Raw genomic sequence first — 27,486 nt, 5'->3', positions numbered from 1 at the left:
AGACACCACGAACTCTACATACATAAGTACACATATCCAAACATTCACATGGTAGACACACATATTCACACTGTCCTTAAACATGCACAGCCTCTACATTCACACCTGCACACCCTAGACAGGCACCCTCTCCACAAACACACACATATATTATACACGTATGCACACACATCCTTCAGATACACACTTGCCCCCCAACACACACACACATGCTGAAGAACTTGATGAGACATCTCTAACATCTGCTCCTCACCCCAGAAAGCAGGGCCCATAGCAATCCTGGGACCCAGGGTGCTGGTGCCCAGGTGGCCAGGTGGTGACTGAGCCCACAGCCTTCCGCATCCCCGACCCTGCAGAGAGTCCTCACCGCATGGTAGCTGTGGGCCCCTGTCTGCAGGAGCAGCTGCTGTAAGGTGCCAATCATCTTGCGACGCCGTCGGCTCTCCTCTCTCACACCCCTGAGCTCGTCGGCCTGGCGCCCCAACTCCTGCTGGCCACGCTGCTGCTGGCCCAGGCTGGCCTGCAGCCGGGCCTCCAGCTGGGCAACGCTGGTGCTCAAGCAATCCTGGCAGTGCAGCAGGTACTCAATGATGAGCTGGGCCAAGCGCAGCACCTTGAGCAGCACCGGGTCCACAGGATGCCCACAGCGGCTGCATGCCTCTCGGTCCAAATTGCAGAAGGTCACCCCGGTGATGTTCTCCTGCAGGGCGGCCACGTCCAGCTCCCGCGCCACACGGTCCACATCCAGGGCGCTAATGCGCCTCCAGTCGACGCTCTCAGAGCGAGGCTGGAACTTGAAGGTAGGCAGAGGGTAGGCCCCAAAGAGGGTGCCACTGAGGCCTTCAGCTGGGGTAGCTGGGGACTGCATGGGCTGAGGAAGCCCTGGGCTACCCACCAAGGGAGGGTGCCACCAAGGCCACGGCAGCAGGCACAGGAGCTGAGAGAGGGCCTGGAAAATAAGGAGGAGTTCCGAGTTTGGTGAGATGCATCTGGCTGCAGGTACTGTACACCTGGCTACCTACTGTATGGGAGCCTAAGTGGGGCAAAGGGAGGGAGCTGGGCAGCAGCCATATTACCCATGGGATGCACTGACTGGGTGAGAGCTGAGGGAGCCAATGGTGTGGCTCTGTAATCACAGGGATGGGGATTCAGATTGAAGCCTTGGGCATGTTCCTTCACATCCTTAAGCCTTCTGTGTATATTGGGGATCCTGGAGTCTACTCTTCAGGCTTGTGGTTAGGAATAAGGCAAGTGAAGCACCCAGCCTAATACCTGAAACATAGGAGGTCCTCTTGCTAGGAATGAGGCAAGTGACTCTCCCCCACTGCTATGTGTGTGTCCCTGCCAGAGGTCTTTGTCAGAGGGAGGGGCCAAATGTCTAAGTGGGTCTTTCTGCAACCCTATACTGACCTCACGATAAGTTCCAATAACTTGCCGTGGGAGGCAAAGCCTCCTAACAACCACCACACTCCATCCTGTCCTCCCGTCATTACAAGACTACAGCCGACCAGGAATGCGCTACATTCCATAAAGTGTGCCCCAACTGTAAAGTGTGATCACAGGACTATGGTTTCCCTGGGGGGATGTGAGTAAGATGATGGCCACCACGGTCTGGGGAGGCTTAACAGAGCAGCCATGTCTCTGCACAGACGCTACTCCATCCATGATGGTCTTCCTTTCAAACCTACTGGTTTAGAAAAAAGGTCCAGTTTGTTCTCAGAATCCTCTCCACTCTCTTGGGAGACACAGAAATTGTTCTCTCTCTTTAAAAAGTAATTTGACAGTAGCAATAAATTTTAAAATGAACATTTCACAGCAAAGAATTCTAATTTATCCTACAGATAAACATATACAAGTGTGCAAAGTCGCTTGTGCAAAAGGGTCATGTAGTATTGTTTGTAACAGCAAGGTACAAGGAAAAATACAAGAAAGTGAAGTATGAAGTACAACAGAGGATACAAATGGTAATTCTATACAACGAAATACTATGCAGCTATTGATAAGAAAAAGGCATCTATTCACACACTAAAACAGAGAAATGACTATGTGTCTGTGTATACATATACATAAATACAAGTATACACACACATAAATATATACAAATATATACATATGTATTTCCACACCTGTTTAAATGATAACATAATCACATCAAATAATAATTTGCAAAATAAAGATATATATATATCTCACATATGTATCTATCTATATCTTTCAATATATGTCACATAGCTATAGATCTATAGATATAACTCACATTATTGCCTATGAAGAAGGAGGGAAATGAGGGGTGAAACTGGGATAAATAAACGAATACATGGATGGTGCATGGGTAGGAGATGGATAAATAGAGAAGCCTTACACAGAGCAATGATGATAATGATACATGTATATAATATATATACATATATACACACACGTATGAATGATTCATATTTGTTGCTCATATGTAATAATAGCGAAACAGAATACACTGATTTATGGTTCCTATATGTGCTTCATTGTCTATCATTTTGTTACCACAGACTACGGTATTTCTAGAAAAACAAACAAGCTGTTAGTAATGGTTGCCTCTGGGAGGGGAAAGGAAGTCGGAAGATTTTGGTTTTCCACTTTCCCCCTTCCTATACTATCCAGTATATCTTTACATCGTCATCTATTACCTTAATAATTTTTATAGAAATAATACAATTTCTGCCCTTGACCTTCAAATATGACCTGGGAACAATTAACTTACTTAATCAAGTTCTTTCCAGATCATGTGATTCAAACTTTTAAATACAAGAGAAAGTCAGAGGAGAGAGAGGTCACTGATCTCATGAAGGGGAAAGGCCTTGTGGGTTTGTAAAGAGGGGAGGGGCCTCCAGGGAAGGTCCCTGAAACCCCTGAGCCTTCACCCGAGAAAGACAGTGAGGGGCCTGCCCCACATGCCTGCACCCTGCAGGCCTCAGTGCAGCAAGTGCCAGCTCCTGTCGGACACAAATTCTACACGCAAACCTCCAAGCAGCTGTCACAATTCTCATTCTACAAACAAGAAAACGGATTTCTGGAGGGGGCTAAGAGTCTTGCCCCAGATTGGGAGGCCAGAGTTGAAGCACAGATGGAGGTGCATCTGGCTGTAAAGCTTATGGACTCTGAACACTGATTCTTGAGACTCTTTGCCCTTAAACGTGGCTTTGATCAGATCATGACCGCTTATCCCTCAAACTCATTCATTCATTCACCCACTGCCCCCCTCATTTACAGCATGCCTACTTGGGCCAGACCCCGTGCTGGGCATTGGGGCCACCAAGGGACAGGAACCACATACCATCCTGTACCCAGGAGCTCCGCGTGGCCCCTTGTTGCCACCACACCATGTCCAAACGGCTTAGCCCAGCCTTGAAGACTGCCCGCAGGCTGCCAATGGCCCACCTTTTCCACTGCAGCTACCACACTTCCTTTCTCATCTACTCTTCCCAACCAGACTCCAAAACCAAAACCATCCAGCCACCTGTACCCCTATCATGGCCATGAAAAGATCAGTCCATTTCTACTTATTGTGTTCTGTTATTTAAACAAACAAACCGAAAAAAAAAGAGAGAGAGAGAGAGAGACTAGAGTCCTGCTACTTACCATGCTGAGCTCCAAGCCGCAACTGTGTCCCTGGAGCCTCAGAGACAATTGTCACAACAAGCTATGCCTTGGAGCAACAGCAGGTTACCAGGCATGCTGTGGGCAAGGGTAACAGGACACCTGCTTCCTGTCCTCCCCCAGACAGGGAGCTCACCTACAACTCACTGTTTAACTATTTAAGCTTTGGCCTCAACTGTGTGCCCGCAGTTCTCTCTCTAAGAGGAAGGCTAAGAATGCTCCATCGGCAAAGGCAACTCTCACCTTTTTGAACATTCCTTCCAGCCTCTTCCATGAATTACTATCCTTTTACCCTTCTATTAACAAGGTGGGGGAAAGGGGAGAAGGCAGAGGGGATGGGGCACGGGTAGTGCTCCCGTGATATTCTGCTCTTCACTCGTGACCCATCTCTCCCTGCACACTCTTCCTGACGATAAGTTCACACATACCCACAGCTTCAGCAACCAAAGGCCTGCTTTAGGTTGATCCTCAGCCACTCCCAGATCTCTTTTTTTCTGGCCCATTTCTCTCTTGGGACCTTTAGATCCAGCCTTCCAGTACTGATTATATCAGAAATTGCATAAATAAAATCTTTAAAAAAAAAATGGGGTGCCTGGTTGGCTCAGTGTGTTAAAGCCTCTGCCTTCGGCTCAGGTCATGATCCCAGGGTCCTGGGATCAAGCCCCGCATCAGGCTCTCTGCTCAGCGGGGAGCCTGCCTCCCCTTCTCTCTTTGCCTGCCTCTCTGCCTGCTTGTAATTTCTGTCTGTCAGATAAATAAATAAAATCTTTTAAAAAAAAGAGAGAGAGATTGCAAATCCAAATTCGCCCAGGTCCAGGAAGTAGCATTAAATACAGGAATGTGCCAGGTATAAGAAAAACCACAGTACAAGCTTGAGGATAAAAGGCAACTGGCTCCCTACCTTAGTGTCCAGGATCCAATTAGGCAGCAGTTCTCAAAGTGTGGTCCTTGAGCAGCAGCATCAGAGCATCAGCAACAGCTGGGAACTTGTTAGAAATGTGAATTTCAGAATTTATTGATGCAGAGCCATGGTGGGAGGGAATGTTGGGGATTGTGGCAAATTGGGGAGTGCATGACCCGTTTAGAAGGGGCAGCCACATTGGGGCACCTGGAGGGCACAGCTGGTTGAGCAACTGACTCTTGGTTTGGGCTCAGGTCATGATCTCATGGGTCCTGGAATGGAGCCCTGGGTCAGCTCTGTACTCAGCAGGAAGCCTGCTTGAGATTCTCTCCCTCTCCCCTCCCCCAATTTGCATGCAGTCACTTGCTCCACCCCCCACCACCCACCACCCCCGTCTCTAAAATAAATAAATAAATCTCAAAAAACAAAAACAAACAAAACAAAGGAAAGGGCAGCCACCCCTGGGCTTCAGCCACAGGAGAATTGGTTTTCTGTGTTCTTCATTGGCTAATCCCAAATTCACTAAAAAGATATTCAAACACCTTTATGAACCGTTTCCAAACTACCTTTCTAGCTGCATCTCCCACTCACAATATTACTTGCTGTCCACACATTCATATCTCTGGGCTATCTATTTATGGGCACTGTTTTTAAATGCTTCGTGAAGAATAACTCATGTAATCCTCAGAACAATCCCTCAAGGAGGTCCTCATATTATCCAAACCACAAAGAAGTAAAGAAGTTTTTCCCAGATGCAGGAGGCAAGATCCAAACCCATGCAGCCTGCTTTCAGAGTCTGAGCTCTTAGCCACTATGCCACCACGATACAGATGGACCTCCACCACCTTCCCCTGCTCCTGCTGCAGGTGAATGAGTGCCTGCTTCAAGGCCTTGCTCACACCTGACAGCCACCATAAATCCCTCCCCAGGCCCAGAGTCAAAATGCCCTGCCCCTCCCTGGCACTCCTGGAGCTCAGGGTATACTCTCCTCTGGGTGCCTTACCACATTCTGGTCTGTACTGGTGTTTCTGTGGAACATTCATTTATTCATCCCATCAGCAAATGACTCCTGAGCCCCTTCCAAGTGCCAGGCACAACAACTGACACTCAGAATTGACGGTGACCCAGGCAATAGTCCCTGCCATCATTAATAAAACTATTTACCAGGGGGCGCCTGGGTGGCTCAGTGGTTTAAGCCTCTGCCCCGCATCAGGCTCTCTGCTTAGTGGGTAGCCTGCTTTCCTGTCTCTCTCTGCCTGCTTGTGCTCTCTCTCTCTCTGTCAAATAAGTAAAATCTTAAAAAAAAAAAAATCTAGGGGTGCCTGGGTGGCTCAGTGGGTTAGGCCACTGCCTTCGGCTCGGGTCGTGATCTCGGAGTCCTGGGATCGAGTCCCGCATCGGGCACTCTGCTCAGCGGGGAGCCTGCTTCCCTCTCTCTCTCTCTCTCTCTGCCTCTCTGTCTACTTGTGATTTCTCTCTGTCAAATAAATAAAATAAAAAAATCTTAAAAAAAAAAAATCTAGTTACCAGTTCTGCACACACAATTATAAGGTCTTCCATGCACTATCCCACTTAGTTCTCCCTACCACCTAGTGTACAGATGAAGAAATTTAGAGATGACCCAAGAGGGCAGACAACATCCCACAATCATACAACTAGTAGTAAATGATGGTGTCTGGCACTAGACTTCTCCAGAAAGACAGAAAAACAGACAGAATTGACCATACAGAATGGTATGTGCTGGGGTAGGAGCTGGGACAGGGTGCAGTGGGTGTACCAAAGAGAGCCCATGGCAGGACATTCCTGTCTCCTTTCTCCTCCAAGTCCCCAGCTATAAGTTCTGCAAGGGCTGAGACCATGGCTTATTCATATCTGTTATATTCCATCCCCGAGAATAAGACTTGCAGCCCAGATTGCTATTGACCTGGGCAGAATTATCAAAATCTTAATATCTGCCTCAAAAGTCTATATTCTTGGGTATTTGGAGAAATGAGCATATGAACCAGCAAGAATTAGGATAAAGAGGAAGAACAGAGCTGGGAGTCCTTAATTTGGACCCACAGGAGAGAAATTCCATTCAGACTTACCAAAATGCTGGATTTGTTACAGTATGTGTCCACAACCTGATCCCACTGGCCGCTAATGAAAGCCTAGAAAATGGGAGCCCTTTATGGGTGGGCTCAGGCTCCTCAGCGAGAAGCCCCAGGGCCCACATTGACTATCCAGATATGGCTGCAGACCTGAAACCCTCGTGTTTACACCCTGACCATATTCTGTAAACACTGAGGATGGCACCCCACTCCCAGTTATACAGAATTCTGAATTAGGGACCTGAGTTCACGTGATCTTAACTGAACCCCGGAAGTGTCATGCCTGTCTTCCACTAGAACCCCCAGGTTCTCAGAAGTCTTAGGGCTCTGCCATCCAAAGGTGAGCAAGAACTGGGGGAATTTGAAGATTATGATAGTAGCCATCACTGATTAAGTTTCTGTGTATCAGGCACCATGCCAGCCTTTAAAAGTACTATTTCTAGCCATCATACAACCTTGGATGTAGCTATGATTTGCCTCATCTGACCAACATAGAAACTGAGGCTCAGGAAAGCTGAGGGACTGACTCCAGGTCACTCAGTGACGAGATAATGAAGCCAGGTTCTGTCTGACTCCAGAGCTTTTGAATTATGCCCAGCTACCACCCAACAATGACGATGATGACACAGAAATTACTTCCCACCATGGAAATGACAGTACCTCAGATTTCTTGACCAAACTGCAGGAACTGAAACTTGACGGCAGATCACAACAGGATTAGTGCTGGGGACCTGAAATCCTTTCTGTATCTCCACGGAGCTTAGCTGAACGTGACTCAACTGCACAGCCAGCATCCAGGTTAGGATGGCGGGAGACAAAGCCCAAAGAGAGTGCGGCAGATTACCTGGAAACCACACACCCCAAAGGGCAGTCACACTGTGCTTTCTCCAGGCATCAGCGGACCGTCTTCCCCACACCTGGGAGTAGAAACACAAGCAGAAATGACTTGCTATCATTAGGAAATTCAATGCTGTGTTATCCATCTCTGCATGTTTTGGTGGGGTCCCAGGAAGCTTCCCAATCCTATACCAATGTCATGAATTCGTAGGACCCAAAGTAACGATTATTTATGCTAGCATTCTAAATTTGCTTCATTGTTGAACAGATGGTGTCTACCTGGGGCAATCCCACAGCCAAGAGAAAAAGCCCATCTACCACCCTTGCTTTGCACACCCCCAATGATGGGGTGATCACCACCTCACAAGGCAGCCATCCCACGGTGAAACAGCTCCTGGAGGATTTATGGTTCTTCTGAAACCTGCCCAGCTATAATTGGCCAAAGAGAACTTGCTCAAAATTCAACCAGACAACTGATCTTTTTAAATTCTGATTTTTTTTCCAATTTATTTATTTTCAGAAAAACAGTATTCATTATTTTTTCACCACACCCAGTGCTCCATGCAAGCTGTGCCCTCTATAATACCCACCACCTGGTACCCCAACCTCCCACCCCCCGCCACTTCAAACCCCTCAGATTGTTTTTCAGAGCCCATAGTCTCTCATGGTTCATCTCCCCTTCCAATTTACCCAAAAGCACATACCCTCCCCAATGTCCATAACCCTACCCCCCTTCTCCCAACCCCCCTCCCCCCAGCAACCCACAGTTTGTTTCGTGAGATTAAGAGTCACTTATGGTTTGTCTCCCTCCCTATCCCATCTTGTTTCATGGATTCTTCTCCTACCCACTTAAGCCCCCATGTTGCATCACCACTCCCTCATATCAGGGAGATCATATGATAGTTGTCTTTCTCCGCTTGACTTATTTCGCTGAGCATGATACGCTCTAGTTCCTTCCATGTTGTCGCAAATGGCAAGATTTCGTTTCTTTTGATGGCTGCATAGTATTCCATTGTGTATATATACCACATCTTCTTGATCCATTCATCTGTTGATGGACATCTAGGTTCTTTCCATAGTTTGGCTATTGTGGACATTGCTGCTATAAACATTCGGGTGCACGTGCCCCTTTGGATCACTACATTTGTATCTTTAGGGTAAATTCCCAGTAGTGCAATTGCTGGGTCATAGGGCAGTTCTATTTTCAACATTTTGAGGAACCTCCATGTTGTTTTCCAGAGTGGTTGCACCAGCTTGCATTCCCACCAACAGTGTAGGAGGGTTCCCCTTTCTCCGCATCCTCGCCAGCATCTGTCATTTCCTGACTTGTTGATTTTAGCCATTCTGACTGGTGTGAGGTGATATCTCATTGTGGTTTTGATTTGTGTTTCCCTGATGCCGAGTGATATGGAGCACTTTTTCATGTGTCTGTTGGCCATCTGGATGTCTTCTTTGCAGAAACGTCTGTTCATGTCATCTGCCCATTTCTTGATTGGATTATTTGTTCTTTGGGTGTTGAGTTTGTTAAGTTCTTTATAGATTTTGGACACTAGTCCTTTATCTGATATGTTGTTTGCAAATATCTTCTCCCATTCTGTCAGTTGTCTTTTGGTTTTGTTAACTGTTTCCTTTGCTGTGCAAAAGCTTTTGATTTTGATGAAATCCCAAAAGTTCATTTTTGCCTTTGCTTCCCTTGCCTTTGGCGATGTTCCTAGGAAGATGTTGCTGCGGCTGAGGTCGAAGAGGTTGCTGCCTGTGACAGCTAGACTCTACCACTGCAGCTGCCACTTTACTGTCTCTTCTGCTTCCTCAAGCCAAGAGGAGCTATTAGGAGAGCCAAGCTATCAAGGCAGTTGCCAGGCAATCATTGACAAGCCTGCCCTCACTCCCTGAGCTACCCTCAGCAGCACCTGCCCTGGGGAGCCCAGGCTTGTCATTAGCGCTAATTGTCGTGGCTGCCAAGGAAACCTTCACACAGTTTGCAAACAGGCCATGCAAACACACCATAGGCAAGGGATCCCAAAGGAGAGGAGAGTGACTCAGGTGCTCTCCCAAGACTATCGTTACAGATCTTCGACTTATTCTCTGCCTCTGCTGTTTTCTAAAGAAAGATGTACACTTTCCACTCCTTGTTGCCCTTCCCAGGTGCTGCACCCACTGCCCGAACCATCGAGTGGCACACAGCTCTCCCCTACAGCTGGCTTGCATTCCTGATAATGCAGGGAATTACCTGGTAATTTTATTTACCAGGAGGTAGTTTTATTTATTTTTTTAGTACAGTTGACACACAATGTTGTGCTACTTTCAGATGTACAACCTAGTGATTTGACAATTTAATACTTTATGCTATGTTCACCGCAAGTGTAACCACCATCTGTCCCCTTATGTCACTTCTACAGTATCACTAACTGCATTCCTTATGCTCTGCTTTTTCGTCCTGTGACTTACTCACTCCAGAACTGAAGCCCTGGATCTCCTTCTAAGAAGGTATTTTTAAAAGACACGACCAACAGATTTGTAAAAAAAAATCTCTTAAGTTTTTGTCACAAAAAAATTTTCCTTAAAATGAAAATCAGGGCTAGGATTTTGACTGGCATTACTTAGGAATATTTTGGAGGGGAAGATTACAAACTGACATGACCTGTCTTCCCAGGTGCAGAATTGTCAAAAATCAGCACTGCTTTTCACATCTAAAAGAATATGAGTTTAGAATATAATGGTGTTTTCTTTCCCACGAAGGAGTCATTGCGTCTTGGCAGGGTTATTTTCAGTCATCAGACCCCCACCAAATCCTCCCTAGGGGTGCATGGCCTAGCAGCAGCTGGCATTACAGGTACTTAACCCCCCCCAACCAGGACCCACCCTCTCTGAAAAGGGCCCACAAGAAGGTTCACCACCATGTTGTCCCCTTTCCTGCTCCCAGCAGTGTCCATTGAGCCACAAGCCTTTTAACCAAACTCCAGCTTTGTGGCAGAACCCAGTTAAAATCCATGAAGGAATTCAGGTTTCTGTTCCCAACCTAAAGCATATAACTTCATGGGACCATTTTATCAAGCTGGGTGGTATCCAAAACTATTTCCACATGAGGAAGATGTCTCTAGATTCTCCGTGCTGAGAGAGAGAGACAGGGAAAAAAAAAAAAAGACTGCTTATCAACCACTTGACTGGAGGACCGGCCTTCTCTAAGAGGAGTAGTTCTCACTGGCTAGTCCTCAGCTCTGGGGGCCAGGAGAAGGTGATGAGAGACCTCCCTGACAGAGGCGGTAGACCACCCGCCCTGTCTGCTGAGTTAAGTGTGAGAGGCCATGGTCAAAGCACCTCACACTCACCAGGCCTCTCTTCAAAGTCCTTTTAGAACTCAAATTCCCCTAGACAACCGAGGGGCAGGAAAGCCCTGGGCCCTAAGGAATGCTGGATGAAGAGTAGGCCTGCCCAAGTCCTCCAGACCCCCTTCTAGACCCTCGTTCCAAACAAAAGAAGTCTCCCCTAGATCTCGTTATGGAATGATCGCCATTTACGTGCAGAACCCAAAGCATCAAGTCCTCCAAACCATATTTACTTTTTTCAAAAAGTAAGCATCCAAGTCTGTCCACCAAGAGAAGCCCAGTCCTAGGGGATGCAGTCACTCCTGGTTCCCTCGGGGCGGGGTTAGGGGGAAGGTACCTCGGTCCAAAGCCGGCCAACGGAGCTGGAGGTGAGGGGCGGCGGTCATCCGGCCGCCCGGCGGTCTAGAGGCAGCTGGGCAGTGCCGCTCCCGCAGCTCCCGGACTGGGCCCCGACAGGGCGTCCGAGCCGCTATTGTTTAACCTCCCGCGGCTCGGGGCACACACCGCTGGGACTGCAAGGGCGCTCCACACCCGCAGCCCTCCCCGGGACGAATTCCTGCCATAGTTTTCCCACGCGGCCCTGCTCACCTGGGTGCAGCCGGAGCCGGCAGCTGTCCAGAGTCGCGGGCTCCGCAGCTTGGCCCCGGCCCCGCCTCCCGGCTAGCTCCACCGCCCCCACCGCCGGGAGGCAGTTCCCGGAACCGCCGGCGCCACGCGGGCCGGGGATGCACCTCCCGGAGCCGAGAGCCTGGATTACCTCCCCGGCGGGGAGAGCGCGAACCAGCCCAACCCCGTGCTGCAGACCTGCGGACCCGCGGGCCCCCGAGCCCTCCGCGCCAGCAGCTGGAGGCCTGGGGTCTGCGATGCCGCGGGCTCCGGGGATCGCAGCCCCACCTCCCTGGCACGAGGGTGGAGACTCTCCCCAGCGCCCCCGGGGCAAGCTATTTTTAAGTATGTTACGGAGGCTAGAGGGAGGGGAATGCCACGTTTAATCCATCGGGAAAATCCGGGATCCTACAGAGTGGCTCCCAGGCCTTGCTGAGAGAGCGGCCGCGTGGAACCCAAGGAGCTGGACGCGCTCCCACCTACACACACACACACACACACACACGCACACACGCACACGCACACCATACGCGCACACGCTAACAACAAAGGCTGGCCTGCTGGAAAGCGCGAGCAGTTGCAGAACTAGTACTTAAAGCAAGCAACCCCACAACCCCTAACCTTCTAGCTTGCTATGTGGATCCAGCTCTGAAATCCAGGACCAAAGAACTCTTTCTCTCCTGCTATTGGTCCCTGATCCTTAGCCAGTCACTGCTTTACCAAGACCCAGATTTCTGGGACTTTTTTTTTTTTTTAAGCCCCACCCCCACCCCACTCCTGTCTCAATCTGCCACACTGGATCTTGGGGCAGCCAAAGCAAAAGTGTATGGGAGCAAGTGTTACAAGATGTAGAGAAATCGGACCCCCGTGCATTGCTGGTGGGAATATAAAATGGTACAGCTGTTGTGAAAAAGAGAACAAGAGAACGGTGATTCCTTAAATAAGTGAAAATAAAATTATCATATGATCCAGCAATTTCATTTCTGGTTATATACTCAAAAGAATGAGAACAGGGACCAAAACAAATCTCTGCTCACAACAGCATTATTCACCATAGCCAAAAGGTGCAAACAACGGCAAGTGTCCTTGAACATATAAGAGGATAAACACAATGTGCTACATACATACAATGAACTATTATTCAGTCTTTTTTTTTTAAAGATTTTATTTATTTGACAGAGAGAGATCACAAGTAGGCAGAGAGGCAGGCAGAGAGAGAGAGAGAGGAGGAGGAAGCAGGCTCCCTGCTGAGCAGAGAGCCCGATGCGGGACTCGATCCCAGGACCCTGAGATCATGACCTGAGCCGAAGGCAGCGGCTTAACCCACTGAGCCACCCAGGCGCCCAAACTATTATTCAGTCTTAAAACATAGTGAAATACTGGGGGCACCTGGATGGCTCATTCAGTTAAGTGGCTGCCTTTGGCTGAGGTCTTGATCGCAGGGTCCTGGGATGGAGCCCCACCTGGTGCTTCCTGCTCAGTGGGGAGTCTGCTTCTCCCTTTCCCTCAGCTTCTCCATCCTCATGCTCTCTATCTCTCTCTCCTTCAAATAAATAAATAACTTTTAAAAAAATAATAATGAAATACTGATGCATCCCACAATATAAATGAACCTTGGAAATAATATGCTAGGTGAAATAAGCTAGATACAGAAGGAGAAATGTTGTGATTCCATTTATATGAGGTAATTGGAATAGTTACCTTCATAGAGATATTCCTGAAAATGGAATAGTGGTTACCAGGGGCTGGGGCAGGGTGAGAGGACTGTAGCGAATAAGAAGTTATTGTTTATTGGGTACAGAGTTTCAATGGCAAAGTTCTAGAGATGAAGAGTGGTGTTGGCTGTGCAACAATGTGGAGGTACTTAATGCCACTGAATTGTGCATTTGAAAAGGATTGAAATGGTAAATTTTAATGGTATATATATATATATATATATATATATATATATATTTCTTTTATCCCAATTTTTTAAGTGGAAAAAAAAAAAAAGACCTGGGTGGCCAGGACCAAGATCAAGTAGGGATGTCTGTAGGCCATCTACTCTGATGGGAAACTTTGTTCCTCCTCTCCCTCTTGGCCAGGACACTTCACCCCAGGAGTTGCTGCCACCTACTAGAAGAGAGAAAAGAATCAAGGCTTTAGTCAATTAGCACTGGGGAGCGGTCACACTCTGCTGTACCACCTCTGCCACAGCACACGCAAGAGTTGGCAGCACCAGTGGGGACAGGGATATAGTCCATGACAAGGAACAGGCCAAAAGAGACTAGCCCTAAATGGCTAAGCCAGGGAACATCACTGTCTCCAGGAGAAGCTGAGCCATGACTATTGGATGGGAGGAGAAAAGAGTGGGTTCTCAGTACCTATGGTTTGCATCTGGCCCCTTTGCCTCTCACCCCTTCCTCAGCCAGTGACAGACACCCACTCTCTGACTCAGCACAGTCATCACAGCTGGTTTCCTTCCTACACCTAGGGATGTGTTAGGAGACAGTGTGATAGACTGCCCTTTGAAGGTGGACTTTGGAACCTAGGAAGCCCACAATAGGAGTACTCTCTGCTGTCAACTGTGGCATCACAGCTCAGAAACCAGCTCCAGAGGCAGCTCCAGCTTCCAGAAGGACACGTGAGGTGTACAAGGCAGATCTCCCAGCTGAGATGCTAGCCATGCATGATAACTGAGGTAATTTTAGGTCAAAATTATATTGTTGGGGTTTCACAGTGCTGATGTGTAGACAGGTATAGAGTCAAAGGGAGATTTTACATAAAAAACTGGTTTGTTGATTTCTCTTGAAAAATCCGAGGATCTGGCAACAAGAAGCCTGCACTCTCACATATCAAGTATTGGCTGATGCTGACAGGGGGCCTCTTCCCTAGGCACAGCCTACACTCTAGTCTATTCCCTGAAAAAAGTCATTTTGAAGGATATTGATGCCCTTAAGAAGAGATCTCCTTTCTCAGGAAAAAGATTTTCTCTTCCGCAAAATGAAAAAGGCACTGTCAGCCTAACCAGGACTGGCTCTCTGAGTCTAGAAACAAACCCAAGGCATGGCAAACTGGGACGAACTAAAAAAAACTGCAACTAAAATATTAAAAATGTTTGTTTCCTTAGTATACAAAAAGTATATAAATCAATAAGAAATAGAAAACAACCCAATAGAAAATCAGACAAAATATTTAGGCAATTCACAGAATAAGTGAATATATATTATTAAGAATGTGTAACACTAAGTCTTACCAAAATTAATGTGACAATTAAGTACATTTTAAAACTATTGTATTGGTTAAAATTAATAGATGTTTGGCATTGGTGAAGGATGGGAAAATAGGCAATTTCGAAGAACTTTTTTGAAAATAATTTTGCACCACATATCAAAATGTAAAGTCCTCAAAAATGCAGGAATCGGAGCTTTTGCTACGGCATTACATGCACTATTAAAATTGAAATGAACTTAAATGTCCACCAGTTGGGTACTCACTAAATACATTACGATATATATCCTGCAATGAAACATTCTACAACCATTGGGAAGAATAAGTTATGCTAATGAGAAAGGGTATCAAGGATACGTACTGTTAAAGTGAAAATTAACTGACATAATAGTCATATGAGAAATTCAGGGGTGATATTCAAATATTTAACTATCAGACTTGCACAGCCACTAGCCACTAGCCCACAGGAAACTGGACAGCCTCCCAGGGGCAGCCTTAGCCCTTTACTTGCTACACTGTGGGGGTGCTGGAAGGAAGAGCTAGGGTGGACAAGGTGTTAGTTGGAAATACTTGGAAGGCCTGTGGCCAAAGTATGTTACTGATAGCACGCTATACAGAGAAAAGGGGAGAGATACATACCAACTTGATAGTAGTGCAAGAGGCACTTCCTTTATTTTATTTTATTTATTATGTTATCTTAGTCACCACACAGTACTTCATTAGTTTTGTGACCAAAACTTCTTACCAATGCAGAGAAAAGGGGAGAGACATACCAAACTTGACAGTACTGGTACAAGAGGTACTTTCACTCTTTGCTCTACACAATCTTATTGTTTGAAATTCTAAGAATGAGTGCGGGATTTGGAAAAAAAATTAATATAAAATTAATATAGAAAAATTAATATAAAAAATTAATAATACCAGCATGGCCTATTTTCAAAGTCTATCATGACATAAACATGTGCCGCAGACGAACAGAAGAGGTCATAAGGAATCAGGGCCAAATGGAACCCCAGAAATCCCACACTTCTTACTACTCACTGCTTTTAGCCCCTTGCTCCACCATCTCTTGACATATCCTCACTACCACCTCTTGACATATCCTTTCTTACAAAACAAACTGTACTTCTTAAGCAATACATTATTAATTTATTTCTGACACTTTATTAAAGACATTTTATTCTCAGATAAATCTCCCTATAAACATCAAATTATCAACATTAACGCAATGAATTCGTATAATCACAGCCCCACATAAGGAAATGTGACATTCAGATTGACCTATTTGGCCCCATCATGAAACACCTCAGATATTTTTAAAATATTAAAACTATTCCTGGGGTGCCTGGGTATCTCAGTTAAGCACCGGACCCTTGATTTTAGCTCAGGTCATGATCTCAGGGTCATGAGTTTGATCCCCATCTCGGGCTTGTGCTGCTTGAGATTCTCTCTCCCTCTCCCTCGCCCTCTGCCCCTCCCCCATCCTGCTCCCGTGGATGTGCACGCAATCTCTCTAAAAAAAAGAAAAAGAAAATGAAAGGAAAAAGAAATATTAAAGTTATTCCTAATTAAACCCTTCAGAACCTTTGGGAATGTTAGTTGCAGAACCATTTCTCATGTATTCTTCAGATGCAGAAATGAAATCCAATGTCTGTGACTATTCTCCCAGAAAGGGTGAGCTCTGAAAATCCTCACCTGGGGTACAAACACGAGAGCTTAAAACCAGCAGGAGTTTAGCTGTGAGGGGGAGAAGCAGGCCCCAAAATCTGACCATGGTGTCAGATATCTAAGAATCCAGAAATAAATAAAGCTGGGCCAGAGACATGACTCGTATTTTTTAATAAGACTGTCAGAGCATTGATTCCCAAAAGGGGAAATAGCACAGTGAAAGGGGATGGGGTGGGGGGCAACGTAGTTTGAAAACTCATCATATTTTTATATTTGGAAAAAACAGAAACTATTTTTCCAATAAAGCCAACTACCAAAAGGAAAGTGCTAGAAAATCTTGGTTGATGAATATCTATAGAAGAAATATTGATTCTCATACATCCTGGAGGGAGGAGATAAATTTTTATGTGACTGTTAAAGGGGAAATGTTTTGTAAAAATTAGAATTTGTAATTTGCTTTTATAAGCCAATTAAGGTAGGGTAGGGAACAGCAGACTCCCTGGGAAAAGCAAGAGGGTATCAGAGGGGGGATGTGGCCAGTCATTAGAATAAGTACGAGGGACCTACAATGGACTGAAAGTTCCTGTCCCACCAAAATGCATATGTTGAAATCCTACCCTTCAATGGGATGATGATAGGAGTGGGGTCTTTGGGAGGAAATTAGGTCATGAGGGTGAAGCCCTCATGAGTGGGATCAGTTCCTCTATAAAAGGGACCCCAGAGATTCCCCTTGACCTTTTCCACTATACGAAGATTCAACAAGAAAAGTGCCCTCTGCCACCGGAAGAGGATCCTCCCTCTAATTTTAGACTACCGGCTCCAGAGCTGTGAGAACTCAATTTCTGTTGTTTCTATGCCACCCAGGCTGTGACACTTGGCTAGTGCTGCCCAGACTGACTGAGACAGAACCTTGTCTGCTGGATCCAGCTCTATCTTCTGCAACTCAATCAGTGCTTGGCACACCGAAGGGACTCAGTTAATGCTCATTGACTGAAAGCATTAATGAATATCAAAATCAGGACCAGAGATCAAGTCTCTTTTTCCTCAGTCAATTCTCTAACAGGTCCTAAAATTAATCTTACAGAAGTAAATGTAACAAGTAGCAAAACTGTTAGCTGTCTCTCTTAACACCCATTTTCTCTTCCTCCTTAAATTTTTCAGCCTCTCTTGCAGCTACACTCTGGCCAGTGAGATGTAAGGGGAAGTGTTATAAGGGACTTGTAGGAGGTCTTCATAAAATAAAGGAGGTGCACCCCCCTCCCTCCTACCCAAAGTGCAGACATAATGGGCTGGAGATCAAACAACCATATAGACCATGGGCTATGGGACACTAAGGATGGCAAATGATAAACAAAAAGATGCAAGAAACCTAGGTCCCCAATGATCGTAGTGACAATACCCACCCCCACTCCCCGAATCACCAGCCTTCAGACATCTTTTACATGAGATAGAAAGAAGCTTCTATATTTTACACACTGATGTCTTTGGGAATTTTCTACTACAGAGAGAGATGACCCTAACTGATACATGGTCAGCCCCACCCCCCCGGGGAATGTGGGCATGAACCAAAAACTGCCACTCCAGGAAGTGTTCAGTCCTATGACACAGCAGCAACAGCCCAATGCTGCCTCTATTTGTTACCTGTACTCAGCGTCCCAGTCCCTGAGCCCTCTGGGCCTTGAATCAGGTCCCTGTAAGTCCTGGGACAGTGCTTACGGCAGAGGTTCTCCACCAGTGTGTTGCTTCCTCTGACCACAGTCCTCCCTTCCTTGTTCATGTAGTTCCACAGATGCAGGGCGTATGAGTCATTGAAGCTCAGGTCTCTGTCCCAGACTTCATAGTAGCGCCTCCATTCCGGATAGGATATGGGGTAAAATCTTTGGGGGTGTAGAAAGGACAAGTTCAAACACCTGAGGTCACTCACCTCCTGGAAGTCTCCAAGTCTGCACCACAGCCTCAACATCCTCGTCATCAAACTGGGACCCTGGTTGCCCCAGATTTCTGAATTGTAGTGTTCAACAAAGTTTTCCATGCACTCCCACAGGAAGGGGTGGTGGGGGAGGAAGCCAAACACCCCGTTACTAGAGTACCGAGAAGACTGTGCAGCCAGAAAGTTCTCCTCAGGGATGGGTCTGATGGAGATGACATCGGTGTCCATGTAGATGCCGCCATACTTCCAGATGATGGCCAGGCGGGACGCATCAGAACTGACGTGGAGCCAGTTGCTCTCCACACTGGCATTGATCTGCAAGAACAAGAGCAAATCAGCCCCAGCAGCAGGGGGACAGGGCAGGCTGTCCCAACAGGAGGCCAGCCCAGGGTGGCTGCGGAGAAGGAAGTAAACCAGCTTCTCAAAAATCTACTGGACAAAAGCCCAATTTTGCAAATTTACCAAACTTAGTTCCACCCAAAAATTTGCCTTCAAGTGACAAGTTTGCAGCAGTCAGTAACAATGGGAAGATTTTAGCAGCTTTTAAAGATTTTGTGAATTTGTTAAAAAAAAAAAAAAATGAAACAATGGAATGGTAAAGAAGAAACCCAGCAGGGATTTCACAATAAACACATTGAGTCATTTTCAGCAGGGTGTAATTTTTTTTTTAAACATTTTCTTTATTTGACAGACAGAGACACAGTGAGAGAGGAAACACAAGTGGGGGTGCGGGGGTGGGGGAGCAGGTAGGAGAAGGAGAAGCAGACTCCCCGCTGAGCAGGGAGCCCTCCTAGGATCCTGGGATCATGACCTGAGCTGAAAGCAGACACTTAAGGACTGAGCTACCCAGGAGCCCACAGCAGGGTGTACACTGACCACAAATATGAAACTGTGAAGAAAGAATTTCTTGAGACCTAAAAATGCTGAAAACTGATAAAGAAAAAAAATAAACTAGGAAACTGTAAATAGATCAATATGTATGTTTTTTGAGAAATTGGTAGAAGACTCTTAAAATGCGTGCATGTCTTCTTTCAGTAGTTAATTCCTTCAATAATATCCATGGAGGGCCTACTTTCTATGTGCCAAGCCCTGTTATAGTTGCTAAAGAGATAGCAGTAAACAGACAGACAAAAATCTCTGCTAAGTGGAGATAGATGATAAACAAATTAATATATGATAAGTTGAGGGTTCATAAGGACTATGCAGGAAAAAATGCTGGATAAGGGGACTATGAAGGGAACAGGATGGAGCCATATCTTATCTTGGCTTCCAGTAGAAACCTAATGAATTTGATGAGGGAATCATGCCGATATCTCAGAGAAGAGGATTCTACGTAGAGGTACAGCAAGTGCAACGGTCCTGAGGTAGGACCTCGCTCGCTATGTGCAGGAACAGAAAAGAGGTAGAGTGCCCAAAGCAGGGTAGTGAAGGAGAGAGATAGCATGTGGGGGCAGAGAGGGATGGGAGGAGAGGGAGAGCAGATCATATAGGCTGGGGTAAAGGCTGAAATTATTTGGAAGGTTTGGAAGAAAGGAGTCAAGTGATCTGACTTAGTCTTAAAAGGGTCATGCTGGCTGCTATGTGGAAAACAGACAGGGGTGGGGCTTGGGAGGTGGCAAGGGCGGAAGCACAGAGACAAGTTAGGAAGGCTGTTGATGTGGCCAGATGTCCCAGAGCCACCCTATTCTGAAAACTTAACATTGTAAAACTGATGTACCGCTTGGGGAACCCAAACTACACCCTTTGGAACATTAGCTCCAAGAAAACATTGATGTCCTACCGAGGCATCCATGCTCAAATCAGTTTGGAAAATGCTGTGTTGAATCAAGTTAACGTTTCTTTAGTTCAGAACTGCAGAGGCTTTCATCTCCTCATGTACATGATTAGTCTGTGAGGGGCAAAAAGCAGGGGGAGGGGGTGTAGTATGTGGCATCGTCCAAGACAATTGGAGCAGAGATTTATTTGTCCAAGGAGCAAAGCACCATTTAGCTAATGTTCGCCTACCCCAGGTGTGGGGAAAATAGGCCAACACACTGCCTGTTCTTTTTTTTTTTTTTTCAAGATTTCTTCATTTATTTATTTGACAGAGAGAGATCACAAGTAGGCAGAGAGGCAGGCAAAGAGAGAGGAGGAAGCAGTCTCCCCACCAAGCAGAGAGCCCGATGCGGGGCCCGATCCCAGGACCCTGAGACCATGACCCGAGCCGAAGGCAGCGGCTTAATCCACTGAGCCACCCAGGCGCCCCCACACTGCCTGTTCTTGTTTAGTCCTCCTGGAACACCCTCTAGCAGGCTAGCCCTGAGAGGGACAGGGACCTCGCCAGCCTGTTCACCCCAGGGGCCCCCTCAACTGCCAGGGACTGTCTCCCTGGCCCGTGGCCTGCCCTGCTTCCTCCCAGGGGTTCATGCTGGCAGCTGCCTAATTGTTGGGGTGTGCTGGTGGATGCAGGTGTAATCTTAGTGTGGTGAGCTGCTCCATCCCCTCCTGATGGGAGTCAACTTGAGAGCTCAAGACTCTTCAGAAGAAGAGATGGGCACACTGAGATCTAGAAGTCCCACAGGGCCAAGAGTAAAACAAGGCACCGCCCCCACAGGCCTGTCGCATAATCCAGAAAATGCCTCCAGATGGCAGTATGTAGCAACTGGGGTGTCCTCCCCCCAGGACAGTAGACTGAATAATGACCACCACCCAAAGACCTCAGGCACTAGAGTCTAGAATCTCCAAACGTCACCGTGTGGAGAAAAAGGGTCTTTGCAGTTGGGATTAGAGTAAGGATCTTAAAATGGGGAGATTATTCTGGCTTGTCCTGATGAGCCCTAAATGCTATCACAAGTATCATTTAAAGACAGATGTAGAGGGAATGTTCTCACACACACACACACACACACACACACACACAGAGGAAAAGGACACGTGCAGATCTCCACAGGAAGGATTTTTCCCTAGAGCCTCCCTGGGAACTGGGCCCCTGCCAGCACCATGACATCCACCCAGTGAAACAGATTTGGGACTTGTAGCCTCCATAACTGTAAGAGAAGAAATGTCTGCCGTTTCAGGCCACCCAGTGTGTGTTCATCTATTGCAGCAGCCTTAGGAAACTAACACAAGAAGGTGCACAGTGGCTTCACTATTGCCTCTTGGCCTGTAAAACCTAAAGGATTTACAGTCTGGCGCTTTACAGAGAAAATGTTTGCTGCCATTTGGTCTAGCCTCTGCTTTAAACTTAGAAAGGATTTTATATGGCAAGCAAACGGTGTTATTTGGATGTTGATTTTTAAATTACCTTTGAGTTTTTAAGATAGTTTTAGTTTTAAAATGAACATATTTTCATCACTAAATGCACTCCTAATCGAATCACATAAAAACCCATACTATTACCATGCATTGTATTATTTTCTTCAGGTCGTTTTCTTCCACATAGATTGAAGGGGTGGGGTATATAACTAAAACAATTACAATTACATTATAACGTAGGTGTACTTATTCTTTTATTGTATTGTATTGTAGTCTTTATACGATGTCACAGCTAAAAACTGCATAGTGAAATTATTAAGTGGTTCTACTATAATTTCCTTAAGCATTATCCAATCATGGGTCCTCTGTGAGACAAATGTTTAATTGAAATATTATTTCCTTATTATGCTATGTTATCAAGATGAAGATTACAAAATTCTCAAGAGCTCCAGGAGTTTTCTTGGATCATAAGATATGACCCAAGAAAAAAGATATTTCTTGGGTCATATCCTAATATAACCCAATCTCATATAACAGCACTCTGCCTGATCCTTCATGAATTTTCTGTTCACATAATTTTCAAATTAAATATTGCCTGGTTTCCCACTTATATGCAAAAAAAAAATACTAAAGTTCAACATACATAAGTTTAAATAAATTAAAAATAAGTGGTTATAGCCCCCAGAAAAGATCTAGAAACTCATTCAGTTCAGAATAGTCACAAAGGAGGGCGCCTGGGTGGCTCAGTTGGTTAAGCGACTGCCTTTGGCTCAGCTCATGATCCTGGAGTCCTGGCATCAAGTCCCACATCCAGCTCCCTGCTTGACAAGGAGTCTGCTGCTCCCACTGACCTCTCCTCTCATTCTCTCTCTCTCTCTCTCTCTCTCTCTCTTATTCTCTTTCTCTCAAATAATTAGTAAATAAAATCTTAAAAAAAAAAAGAACAGTCTCAAAGGAAAACTTGTTCCTAAGAAATAAGGCTGGAGGCATGAGACAAGAGGCTCAAGATGAACCTAACTTAAGTCTCTCCTGCTTATTTGAATCAGGATTCAACGCTGTAGAAAGAAGGCCAGGATCTGGGTCCTAGTCCCATCTCTGACACTGAGTCCTTGTGCTCCATTTACCTATCCATAAAATGAGCAGATGGGACCCCTTTTCTGCAGTCCATCCCAACGCTGACCTTCTAAGAGCCTCTCAACACTTACGCGAGTGTACCATGAAAGCAATGGTGTGTCTTCAAACAGACTTTCCATATCCAAAGGGAAGAAGAAAACATTGTCTATTGCTGAGAGGAGGGAAAAGCCTGGATAAGTGGAGTTTGAGGGTAGCCATGTGGTGTCGTAGAGACCCTTCATGAAGAACGCCACAGGCTGCCCAGGGTAAATCTTGGCAGCAGACTCCACAGCACAAGAGACCAGTGGAGTTGGCTCCATTCTCTCCGAGGTCTCTATGAACACGATGCCACGCCCATGGCCCAGGAGGGCTCCGGGGTCCTGCTGGGACTTCTGGGGAGGAAGGCAGGAGAAGAGGCAGCTGGACTTGACGTTGAGCTGGTAGAAGAAGACACAGACAAGCAGCAGGATGCCCAACAGGAAGAGCTGGAGCTCCTTCAGCATGTCTACGTCTCTCTCCTGGCCTGCTGCTTGAAAGAAACACAATTCATTACAAAAACACACACACAATACCTGATAAAGACAGCATGCGAGAAAATGGGACATAAATATCACTTCTAAGATTAGATTTTTAAATCCTCAAAAAATAGGGTCAAATCAAGTACAATAATAGTAAAAGAAAAATGCATTCACTAGGGTTTATCTGAGGGTTTGAGGAAAATAATCATTCACCCTTTTGAGGGACCCATAGAGTACCAGGCATGAAGAGAGAGCATCAAGACACAAGCTATGGTAGAAATTTTTCTGAAGTTTGCCCTAGGTTGTCTTGCTTCAGTTTCCAGGGCTTCAGGGAAAGGGGCAATTTTGGTTCTCAGGGTTTCTAAGTCAAGAGAATGGGAGAAAATTGGAAACCTTCATTTGGAGAGTCATAGCCAGGTATTTGAGGAAATCAGAAGAATTCAGGATCCAGCCCAGTTTTATAGGCACACAACAACCATTCAAAGACAATTAATCAGAACTAGAATTTAACACCTATAAGGATGTGTTGTTTCAATTTAATTTTTCTCCCTAAAATCATCCTCATTTCTGTTGAAGATAGCCAAATTAAAACTAATTCATTTGGGGGAAAAAAGTCCATTTTAACAAATATGACCTATCTATTTTTTTAAAATATTTTATTCATTTGACAGACAGAGATCACAAGTAGGCAGAGAGGTAGGCAGAGAGAGGAGGAAGCAGGCTCCCCGCTGAGCAGAGAGCCTGATGGGGAGCTGGATCCCAGGACCCTGGGATCATGACCTGAGCCGAAAGCAGAGGCGTTAACCCACTGAGCCACCCAGGCGCCCCTGGCCTAATTATTAATAGCAAGAATTGTGATCGATCATATAGGTTTCAGAAAATCTGCTCTGCTGGAACTTTTTATAAGGAATTTCATACTGAACTTTTAATAGCCTCTCAAGGCCAGAAGCCAAGCCAAATACTTGCCATCAGACTCATCCTATAGATTTGGGAGAATTCCTCTCTTCCTGAAGTCCCCAAAATATCCTGAGGTTCCTGTATCTGCCAGGAAGTGACATTCTTTACTCACCTGGTAAGGCTCCTGGGAACTCTATAAGCAAGGTATCAGGCCAATATTTCCAAAGGGCTTTATTAACTCCATAAAGCCAACCTTCATTCCTTAAAGTTCTCCAGTCATATCTGAGTCTATGCATGTGTCTCTCAAATATGACATTCCAGTTAAAGCTTTGGTAATACAGCCAATGTTCTTAAGGGTTTCCTGTTACAAGGAGAACAGATTCTCATTGGATTTATGCAAATGACTATAATTGCCTTGAGAGAAAGAATACTGAGTTCTGAATTCTGGAGGGTTTGGATAGGGAGAAAAGATTATTATTTTTATTTGCTTACAATGGAATATTTTACCAAATTTCTATTAACTCACAGATACCTTAAGAGAAAAGGTTTCCTTGAATCTGGAAGGGCAAACAATAGAGAAAAAGCAATGTTTTAAACAAAAATCATAAAAATTATAATCATCTTTTTCAATTCAGTTCGTCTCATGTAATTCATTCTTGTTCTGTTTGAATGCAATTTTTCCATTAGTTCTAGAGATTCTTACCCAGTTTTATTTTATGATCTTAAAGATACCAGAAACCTGTGTTCATCAAAAGTCCTTTACATGGATCTCCTTAAAGCTGAAAGGCATTTTCAAGAGCATTAGGACAATAACTGTAAATGACAAACGACTCAAAAATAGCCATGGTTAAAAGTCTGATTGTTATAATGCAGTTGACAAGGAAATTTGGTTATTTTTGTGACACACAACATTTCAATAAGTAGAATTTCAAGTGATGACATTAATAACAGGACATATTAAAACTAGGAATTTTATGTAATTTCTGCAATGGTTATAGCATTTGCCCACACAACATAACTTAAGAAAGTTTACCATCATTTGTTTGACAATGCTTCCCATGTACCATACCAAATAAATATACTAAAATTATGTTAATTGGTACTAACCAATTAGCTAATTGGTTAGTACCAATTAACATACCAAATAAACAACTCTAATTAGTCAAAAAGACTTCATTTAGAATTTGAATTTGGGAGAAGTTTGTTAAAAAGCTGAGCAGTTTCAAAAGCATATCCTTAAATAGGATTACAGATCATCACAAAACTTAAAACTTAATTAATCTGAAAAAAGGAAACCTTAATTAATCTGTTTAACAAAGGTGGCCTTAAGAGATACCAAAAGCAAATATAGCATACATATTTGTTAACAAAATTTAGCTTTTTTAATATTGAGAAGTTTTAATTTTCTTACATAATCAAAAAAACTGGTGAAGACAAAACATAGATCTTTGTTTTTTCTGTGCAGAAAAAGAAAAAAAATTTTTTTTCATAATTTCTTATCAAGAGCAGACAAACAATCCAATCCCTGTCTTTTTAACAGGGAGAAAAACCAAATTCCAATCTTTTATTAGTGCACTTTCAAAATTCATTCATTCCAATCTTAGTCTTGACCATATATAAAATTATTTTCTAAAGATTCTCCTTCACTAACATTTTATGACTTTCTTTTTCCATTAAGACTTTGTCCTTTTTCCTCTCTAAACAATCAATCTCATTTCAGGACAAAATCATTTTTATTCCTCAACAAAAATGTATCCTCATTCTTTATACAATATACACCTCTCACTTTCCTGTGTACAGAGTTGCTTTCCATATTACTTCCAACAGTCTCAATCACATTTATCAGAATTTTAATTCTTAAAAACCTCAGTCTCTAGGTGAAAACTAAGTAGGAAGCAATTATGAGCTGTCTGTTATATCAGAATTCTTTAAATTGGCCAATTTATAGATATATTTCATAATTTCTAAAAATGTGTTTTTTCATAGTACAACTTTCAATAAATCATAATACATGTTTATAAGCAGACCCAAATTTATCTTTAGTTTCTTTGTAATAAAAAAAAAACCAAAAGCAAATAAACCTATGTTTAGTAATTAATATTTCAGTATTCCACCTTATTTAAAAAACTTTTTATTCATTCAACTTATTTGTTTTTAACAATAACCCATGAATACTTCATGAGGCTGACAAAATCAACCATTATTTTTAATGTTAACAACTCTAAAGACATGTCTATTTTTTAACTTTATTTTTAATTTTTTTGAAGGGTGGGAGACTTATTTTAATTAATTAATTAATTTAATTGACTTACGTATTATTGGTTTCAGAGGTAGAAGTCAGTGTTTCATCAGTCTTATATAATACCCAGTGTTATATAACACTCATTACATCAGATGCCCTCCTTAATGTCTATCACCCAGTTACCCCATCCCCCCATGCCCCCTCCAGCTGCCCTGTCTATTTTAATTAAACCAAAAAACTTGAATTTTAACTTATTAAAGATTATCCCAGATCACATGAACTTGAAAAACATTTGGATTAGTTCTTACCTTTCTGAGTTTTAGAACAGTAGGTTTTTACAAGTGTTTGCCTTTAAGCTAATTAAAAAGAGCTCTTTTACAAATTAATTTTTAGCAATACCATTCGGAGGTAGAGAGAATATGTCACATTTATAACCCATATAGACATGTATACACAAACAAGATGCTACCAAAATCTAGCCTTTGTTTCACTAACATTTGAGGAGAGGACATTACAGATCCAATTTCCAAATATCTCTCTTCTATAAAACAAATCTAATCATAAGGTAGCACATAATCTATGAATCCATTAATGAGTCATTTTTCATTTTCCAATTAGAACAAGGCCAGTTTTGCCCAAAGATACCAAAGCTGCAGCAACAAGCCAAATGAAACCCAGAGTGCCTCTGTGGTCATTGGTCCCTCCCCAAGGTTGGGGGCTTTACTGATCGAAACAAATGGCTTCCTAGCTTCTGGTTGGTTAGTCTTGTGATTGGTTTTCTCTAATTGTGTGTACAAGAAAACAAATTCAGACCTGTCAAAAGAATCTCACTTAGGTCATCTGAGACTCCAGTCACTCTTAGTGAAAATGTCCCATTTGAGTAACCACTTCCAAGTAGAGGCTCAGTGTGTGCGGTGCATCGAGCCTGCAGGAGTTTTCCGAGACAGCTCCTTTAGGCTTTCAGTCACCTGAAAGCACCATTTGGCCTGAAGGAGCAAGTGTCCCTTCTCCCTGAAGCTGAGTGATTCAGTCTGTTGTGTTTCTAGCCAGAAAATTCAATAAAGCTTTATATTAATAACATCAATTAGCATAATGCCAAATCAAAACGACCAGCCCATCCACCCCAACCCTTCTAGGTTACCTCCACCTAGAGAATATTACTGGTAACCCTCAACAGCTCCAGTAAAAGTCAGGAACCTCTTCAACTCCAGTTGAAGAGGTTCAGATATGGGAAGAACTCACCCAATACACCTTCGAGGTGCTAAGAGGTTGGAGGGGCAC

The 27,486-nt window shown here is 44.4% G+C and overlaps 2 protein-coding genes across 5 annotated transcripts in view; both read right to left on the bottom strand.

Moving 5' to 3' along the window:
* Nucleotides 1-11,564, bottom strand: part of DZIP1L (DAZ interacting zinc finger protein 1 like) — a 44,013-nt gene extending 32,449 nt beyond the window's left edge. For 2 of the 4 annotated variants that reach the window (XM_044252290.1, XM_044252293.1), the window contains exons 1-4: nucleotides 11,125-11,252; nucleotides 7,285-7,541; nucleotides 4,535-4,619; nucleotides 368-949 (exon numbers count right to left, since the gene is read on the bottom strand). In XM_044252290.1, coding sequence (XP_044108225.1) covers nucleotides 368-868 — 501 coding nt within the window. In that variant the 5' untranslated portion in view covers nucleotides 869-949; nucleotides 4,535-4,619; nucleotides 7,285-7,541; nucleotides 11,125-11,252. Of the gene's footprint in view, nucleotides 1-367; nucleotides 950-4,534; nucleotides 4,620-7,284; nucleotides 7,542-11,124; nucleotides 11,253-11,375 lie in introns of those variants that run through there. The other 2 variants (XM_044252291.1, XM_044252292.1) reach the window with 2 other exon arrangements.
* A 6,260-nt stretch (nucleotides 11,565-17,824) lies between these two features.
* On the bottom strand, nucleotides 17,825-23,077 carry A4GNT (alpha-1,4-N-acetylglucosaminyltransferase). Its single transcript, XM_044255170.1, has 2 exons — nucleotides 22,641-23,077; nucleotides 17,825-18,516 (listed from the first exon to the last, which is right to left on the bottom strand). Exons 1-2 carry the CDS (start codon nucleotides 23,049-23,051, stop codon nucleotides 17,902-17,904), a joined length of 1,026 nt encoding a protein of 341 aa, XP_044111105.1. The 5' UTR covers nucleotides 23,052-23,077; the 3' UTR covers nucleotides 17,825-17,901.
* Between the last annotated feature and the right edge of the window lie 4,409 nt (nucleotides 23,078-27,486).

The sequence above is a fragment of the Neovison vison genome, chromosome 6 (assembly GCF_020171115.1).
Source record: "Neovison vison isolate M4711 chromosome 6, ASM_NN_V1, whole genome shotgun sequence".
Lineage (NCBI taxonomy): Eukaryota > Metazoa > Chordata > Mammalia > Carnivora > Mustelidae > Neogale > Neogale vison.
Note: the sequence above shows the minus strand (reverse complement) of the source record. Positions and strands in the feature narration are given on the sequence as shown.